The sequence below is a fragment of the Monopterus albus genome, unplaced genomic scaffold (genome assembly GCF_001952655.1).
Source record: "Monopterus albus unplaced genomic scaffold, M_albus_1.0 scaffold152.1, whole genome shotgun sequence".
NCBI lineage: Eukaryota > Metazoa > Chordata > Actinopteri > Synbranchiformes > Synbranchidae > Monopterus > Monopterus albus.
In genome coordinates, this window is record NW_018128032.1 from 30,086 (window position 1) to 37,769 (window position 7,684).

Genomic DNA, 7,684 nt, shown 5'->3' on the forward strand with positions numbered 1-7,684 from the left:
CCTCTCCGGACCGCTCCTCTCGACCCTAGATCATCTCAGCCCTGCCAGCCTCCACCATACAGGTTGATGCACAGTCTCCTTTAACTGTCTGTACATGCTCCTGTCTCCTCAGCCACCATCATCTCTACCTTGACCAGCCCAGGAGTGATCCCAGCATCCGCAGCCTGGTCCAGTATCATCCACCATACCACTGACTGTTTTGCATCTGCTGCTGATCAACACCCGGTTACCCCTACCTACATCATGTCTCTATCATCGCACTGTATCCCTGTAAATAAATATCACTGCTTGAACCAGCACCAGCTACCTGGGTCCGTCTTTTTCCCACTCGCTCGTCTCTGTGTTCGAGCTACCTTAACAGAGAATTGTTGTAAGGCTGCAGAAGGTACTATGTCTGCATTATGCCAGTTAAATTATGGGGTTTCTCAATGACCTGCGTTGTTTAGAGTGTTACACATCTCTTTTCATTGGTACATATACCATTATTTACCTATCTATGGAGGAAAAATTCAAATGAATTAATGCCGTTGTGGTTTGTTGTGCTGTCCAGCTTTGACACGCTGGCAACAGGAGGTGTGCGCATTCACAAACTTGTTTTTAGGAAGAGGCTCTCTGGTTTTATCATTCTGAAAAAATTACAGACTATTTGGATTTATGATGGGTGCCAAGCTGCTCTAGAGGTACTCAAGATTAAACATTAAATGGCTGGAAATGAGCAAAATGAGCACGTCATGGGCACCTTAACTACTTTCCATGAAAAACAGATGGCAACACTGCAGCTAGCATTTTAGACAGGTGGTACCTTGGCTGCTTGAGGTGACTCAGTGTAGACTGCAGTCCAGTCCAAATTCGCAAATGTGAGGTGAATATGAACTTTGTTTAAGAGTGGTATTCCCATCTAACTTCCGGTATAGTTGCATGCTTCTCAAAATGTAGAGCTATTCCTTTAACAGTTGAAGGTCACAATTCCAAATGAATATGAGCAAAAGTTCATAACAGTGTAACAGAGGTCTTAAAGCCACAGCAATGTCAGCAGAAACTTTTTTCAACATATAATTTATTGAACAAACACAACAAACTACATACTCACCATGTCAGCAACCTTGATGTATCCATAAGAGAAGACTATGGCGTTTGGAGGTGTGGCAACAGGCAGCATGAAAGCAAATGAGGTACTCAGAGTACAAGGCACCATGATATACAGTGGATTGATCCCAATGGACTGAGACTGCAAAATTTACACAGAAAGCTTTAACCATCTGAGACAGAGATGAACACAGCTTTGATCACATAATTCCTACACTCCTGTATCTGGCTATTTTCCTGCAACCATAATCACTGTCACATAACTCAGACTGAAATGTGTGCACTTCTCTGCAGGGTGAAAACTCTCATTAGGTGGGTGCAAGGTCATTAAGATGTAATTACTACAAGCTTGGGGTTGAGTCATGTTATCGAAGATAAAAAAGCAGTACATAGGTAGCAGTAATGGCAGACTACTAAGATGCAGAAAACATTAGTTTGTGGAATTTGCTTCTGAATTACAGTACAGTACTTTACAAATGCACAGTCATTTCTGGTTCTCAAAATAAACAAAGCCTGAAAAGACTTAAACTTTATGTAGTCTCCTTTAAACTATAGGTTGTACAGCAGGTCGCCATGATAGCAGTTCTTTGCCTTGTCAGATGTTTTTTGTTCACATCAAATGATAAAGATTCACTTGACAGGATGACACATAAAGTGCAACAAGCCAAGAACAAAGTGTCATCTCCCCACTCTCAGCTGCATGGGGCTGATCAGATACTCTTTTCTTTCTTTCTCTACTTTCACACGTTTTGAATGTCCAGGTTTACCCACTCGCTTACCTCAATAAATATCTATCTGAATATTCCTGCCTGGCGCTTTCTTTTGCAAGCCAGCTTTGGCATTGTCTTGAGTGCTCAACTAGCGGGCATGCTATTCTTCAGCAGCAGCAGGGTGGGCAGCATTATAAGGCACTGGGCTGAATTGGTGTGTTTGGCAGGGTATTAATGAAAGGAGGGGCACGGGGAAGGGGACCAAATATATTCAGCCTGAATGACCAACTAGTTGGGTAACCAAAAAAGAAAAAACAGGCCAATTCCCACTGGGAGTAGTTTTAGTGCTGAACTCAAATTGAGTAAACTGACTTTGGTTCAAAAGAAAGTACACCAGGAATCCCCACACACCACTGCTGCCAATCAGGATTGTCTGGATCCTGCAGTCTGAGATCCTGCCTCTGCTTTTGTTTTTTAGTTAATACATTTTTTCATGAAACACATTTCACTCTCTTTCTGACAACTTACCAATGAAGCTAAGACAGGTAAGAATAGTGTAGCAGTGGCCACATTGCTAGTGCACTCAGTGAAGGTAGCAATCACTAGGCATAAAATGATAGCAACTGCCCAGGGAGGGATGTGTTGAAGGGGAGTCATCTGATTTCCCATCCAATTGGAGAGTCCTGACTCCTAAATGGATATGCATAACACACACAGAGTTCAGCTCTTTTCTCGAAATGTACACAGTCTTCATCCACACAGTTGAGTTACCATTTGCTTAACTGTGAGTACAGTAATTCAGGTTTGTACACAATATACAGTAAACTTTGAAATGTAACTCAGTGGTGACAAAAATGAATGAAACCAAAGCAACATATTCAGTGGAATGTTTGATCATTATCAGTAATTATATAGCTCTGATATTGTTATTAGAGGAAACCCTATAGGCAAAGGCTGATTTTGATTATAATATTAAAAACAAATACTGAATACATGCTGCACCACTTCCTGTGAATCCCTAGTGCATAAGTAGCCAGTCTTAATCCAAAGAAGAAAAAATGGCGGGCTAAAAATAAAACCTACACATTAGAGAGGTAAGTACAAAATGTAATGTTCATTTAATGACCATTTCTGAATAGACTGCTGAAAACACATAGTATAAAAAAGAGGGTTTGGTTTCATAAAAATGTTAAAGGTTGTAATTTTAAACACAGCCGAGCATGATGCCACCAACACATTTCCACCTCTATGTTTATTCTTACCATATTGTGTATAATCTTGTGCCCATTTTCTCATCAACACTGCCACTTACTTCACTGCCCTTGGCCAAAGCAAAACCTCCTCCAAGAAGAAACATGATGCTCCACGGAATCTTCTTTTGGACAAATTTCCAGGTGAGCAGGCGTGGAGTTGGGCCAGTAGTTTGATGGCATGCTACAGATCCAATAAATTCAAATTCAGTATCAAATGTCACTGCACAGTCTCTATCAACTTATATAAAAGTATGTTCTTCCAGAATGTTGGCTCACCTAAGTCAAAATTTTGAGTTATCCGTGAACAGAAATGTGGGGGTTTAGACGGCAGAACAAAGAGAAGGACTGCGATAAAGACTGCCACAGTGGCATCTGTCACATACCTGAAAGGTGGAGTGATGACAAAATGAACAAATCCAGTAATATGAACATTTTATCAACTATATCAATGTCAGTGAATCAATGTGTAAGTGGCACTTAAGTGAAAAATCTGAAAATTTCTGTATACGAACTCTGCTTTGTAATTAAAGAGATTAGCTGCCCAGCCGTCGATAAAGCCTGGATCCCGTGTGAACCACATCACCACCAGCAGTATGAAGAGACACAGGACACTGATCTCTCCAAAGGACATGGGCCCCAGCAGTCGATATTGCTCACTGATCACATTATAGACAGCAATCTCCTTCTCTGTCTTCACAGAACCACAGCCCCATGTCTTCTTAAAGCTAGAGAGATCATGTGGGGGAAAAAAACATTTTGTGTCACGTCTACACTCAATCATGCTCCTGATGTGGTAAAGGTTTCGTGATGTTGATTCAAGTCTCTGTCGCTATATTTAGGGTTTTAACCATCCCCAAACTCACTTGAATCCCAAGAAGACAAACTGCAGCCAAAACCAGGACAGTGTGAGCATGAGGATCATGTTTGGGAAGGCAAAGCCAAACCACGAGGCAAAGTTAATCACATTTCCGTTTTGAGGAAACAGCCTAAAGAAAGCAATAAAAAAGAATAAAATATTTCCATCAACAAGATTGTAAATAATGGAATACTAAAAACTGGTAAGAAAACACTCACTGGTTCATCTGTCCCTTGAGCACCAGATTGGGGCCGGTTCCTGTCAGCGTGGCAGTGCCTCCGACGCTGGCAGCATAACAAATACACAAGGTCATCCCTTTACACATGCTCTGCCTTTCTGCTGCCTCCTTACACCTGGCAGCCTCCACTGCAGCATCTGTAAAAGGCACTATCACTGGCCCTTTAAACAAAGAACATGAAATTAAAAGAGCCACTAGCAACATAGCAACCTGTTAACACATTCACATTGTGGGGACACTGAATTTTAGGGTGGCAACATGGTTTAAGGTTAGGATGAGGCAAGGGTTAGGTTAAGTGTTATAGGGTCAGGGTCAAGGTTAAGGTTAGGCAAGTAGTGGTTATGGTTAAGGTTAGGATAAGTCTAAGAAATGAATGCAAGTCATTGTAAAGTCCCCACAAGGAATGAAAACACAGCATGTATGTGTGTATATATGTGTATATTGTATATTACTATGTTACTGTACATCTACAATGCTATATTTTCTTAAAGGTTTCTTCCTGGACAAACATTACATTGCACATGAAGATGACCTTGGCTCACCTTGTCCCTCACTTGTTTTCTCTGTCTGTGGAGGGGGCTGTTTGCTGTCATTCTCTGATGTCTGGACTGGCTCCTCTGTGCTTTGGATCTGAGGTATTTCTCCCTCACTGTCATTGAGCTGCTCTAGTACTGCTTGGACAATAGGCACCATCATGGCTGTGGTAGCCGTGTTACTGATCCACATGGATAGGAAGGCTGTCACACCCATGAAACCCAACATCAAACTGCCAGTAAGATAAAAAATGGAAATAAAAATAAAATATTTTGTGGAATTGGAAGTTTTTTTTTTACAATAATGAACAACAGAGAAAGACAAAGACAGATGTTTATGACAATAATGAAAAACCTTAAACATTTTCTTATCTGCATCCTTATCTGATGTAATTGCTGATTGGAGATGATTTGAAGATGCCAGTCCTAAAAATGACAAGACAAAGGAAGAATCTGCTGTGAAAGCATAAAACTGAACCACTCACAGTGCTGGGCGCACACCAACAAAGAGCAACACCCTCAAGGCGATTCGCTTGTGCAGATTCCAGTGCTCCACAGCAATCGAAACCATCATTCCTCCCACAAACAACAGGTTTGAGTCCTTAAGGTACTGCATACTCACCTGCAACAGCAGGGTTGTAAAGAGTAAAACGTATGTGAACAGAAATACATCCTTGCTGACCAAACTGTGCACACTGTTGTGGGTTTTGTTTCTTACGTCTTTGGACCGCATGATGCCAAACAGAGGAAAAAGAAGTGCTGGGAGCAGAGATGTTACAGGCAGTGGTAGGACTTCTGTACACCAGTATACCGCCATCAGGACTATCACATATGCACATTGTGCCTCCTGCATAAAAACATGCAAAAATACAGTAAATAGGGAAATGTGCACACACACAAACACACATTACTTCTTTAGGGGTCAAGAGCTGCTATAGAAAGATAACATATAAGGTCTAAAAGCAGTCATTACATAATTTTTAAAGGAGCATTATGATTGTTTCAAGGGTGAAGGTGTGCTTGTTCTATTGTCACGTTCTTGCATTTGTCCAGACCACACTTCGGGGCTCTGTAAACACCATGTAGTGGTCATTTCTGTTGTTTTATTGCCCTACAGCCTGTGTAATTACAACTTTGAAAATCTTTTTTGGTTAACGTGAGTACCTTGATTGCTTATAGATCAATACTTTGTCTTTATGTTGAGTGTGGTGAGCATAGGTCTTCTAACTCAGAATTGCTTTGTGGGGTTCCTCAGGGTTTGATGCTTGGTGCTATTTTATTTTCAATCTACATGTTGCCTCTAGCACACCTTTTGAGAGCACATATTATCAGTTCCCACTATTACACAGATTACCCAAATCTACTGTAGCGTTGGCCCCAACAATTAAAACGTGATTCTGTCCCTTTGAAACTACCTTGAGGACATCAAAAAATGGATGGCTGCTAAAAAACACTGACATCCAGGTGTGGATGTTTCTAATAATAATAGTTATAGTAATAGTAATAATAATAATTATTATTATTACTATTAGTAGTAGTACAAAATGCAGCTGACAGGATTTTAACAGATTATCTCAGGCCTTTTAACTGAGAACCACATCACAGCACTTCAGACTGTTCCTAAGTCTAGACTATGGAACAGCTTTCCTGAAAAAAATCAGGCTCATTGATTCTGTCTTGACTTTTAAAACATTTCTTTTTACAGACTGGCCTTCCTGTAAAATATCAAATGCGTTTTTTAAATATATTTTCCATGATTTACATTTTTATTTCGTTTTTGCAAAGCAAAGACTTCTACACCTTGTCTACAATCAGTTTGAGTCTTCTTCTCTCCACGTCTGTTCCTGTTAGACGCCAGCATGCCTCTGTCCTGTGAGCTTGTCTCCATGTCACATGTAGGGATAACACCGTGGACAGAGCCCTTTGACTCTGTGTTTCCACGCAGGACGTGACCCTTCGTGTAAACCAAGGATTTAACGCTGGGCAGTTCTCACGCATTTTGCTCCAAGTGCGCTGTGCACTTGTTAGCCACATCAACAGTTGCATCAGAGAACCAGTGCAGACTCATACAGGGCATTTCTAGGCAATAAAGCAATAAATAAATACAAAGTTTGGCACAAAGAATTTTAGTTCTGTCGTGTTAAAACTGCGTGTACACGTAGTGATGTTTTTCCCTAAATAAATTAACATTATTATTATTAACGTGGTCAAATAGTGACGATTAGAGATGTAAATTTTAATTGCTTCATATCAACAAGTTGGCAAATTTCTCCACTTTTATCAATGTGGCAAAGTAGAATCTGTTGTTTCATCCAAGTCAGGTACATACCGATGTCCCGATCACTAAGGGCAGTGGAAGAAGAAGAAATGGTGCCGAGAAGAGGATAAGCTCACTCGTAACAGAGCGAAGATATTTGAAGAATGCCATCCTGTAGCGCAACGAAAAATGGAGACTCTCGCACCATGGATCGCGCTTTTGAGGCGCAAAGAGGAGGAGAAGGGGAGGGTCCCACAGCCAGTGAGAGGCGAATCATAATGGGGGGGGGGAGCTGGCCGGACCTCTGCAGGGGGGGGGGGGGAGCTGGCCGAACCTCTGCAGTGGATGAACTGCAATGAGTGAGCTCTCTGCAGCTAGAGTCATATGACAGGTGATTATCAGTTGAAGTCATTGCTTTATTCACTTCTTTAGTGTAGTGAAGATGATTTTGTCAGTAATGACTTATGTTCACGTTTATTTGTGTTTGTATGAGCATAAGATGAATACTTAGTCATTGCATCAGAACTATGTTACTGTGTGATACACAAAAATGTGAAGTAGGAACAAGAGATGCAGCGGTTTGTTGTGTCAGTCAATAAAAATGTCCTCCCACAATGTTTTTCTAGAAACACTAATGTAATAGTTTCACAAGAAGGTCACTTGTATGACACATTGCACTGTAGCCATTTCAGTCATTATTTTGGTAGAGCAGCTATGAGACAATGAAGTAATCTTTAATAAAATACCTTAT

At 40.9% G+C, this 7,684-nt stretch overlaps 1 protein-coding gene across 1 annotated transcript in view; it reads right to left on the reverse strand.

The window, feature by feature from the left end:
* The window catches only part of slc13a5b (solute carrier family 13 member 5b), a 10,817-nt gene extending 3,673 nt beyond the window's left edge, over positions 1-7,144 (reverse strand). The window contains exons 1-11 of the mRNA XM_020614844.1: positions 7,006-7,144; positions 5,395-5,523; positions 5,162-5,298; positions 4,686-4,909; positions 4,124-4,304; positions 3,913-4,035; positions 3,562-3,774; positions 3,326-3,432; positions 3,109-3,230; positions 2,325-2,486; positions 1,091-1,228 (exon numbers count right to left, since the gene is read on the reverse strand). Coding sequence (XP_020470500.1) covers positions 1,091-1,228; positions 2,325-2,486; positions 3,109-3,230; positions 3,326-3,432; positions 3,562-3,774; positions 3,913-4,035; positions 4,124-4,304; positions 4,686-4,909; positions 5,162-5,298; positions 5,395-5,523; positions 7,006-7,104 — 1,635 coding nt within the window. The 5' untranslated portion in view covers positions 7,105-7,144. The remainder of the gene's footprint in view (positions 1-1,090; positions 1,229-2,324; positions 2,487-3,108; positions 3,231-3,325; positions 3,433-3,561; positions 3,775-3,912; positions 4,036-4,123; positions 4,305-4,685; positions 4,910-5,161; positions 5,299-5,394; positions 5,524-7,005) is intronic.
* Between the last annotated feature and the right edge of the window lie 540 nt (positions 7,145-7,684).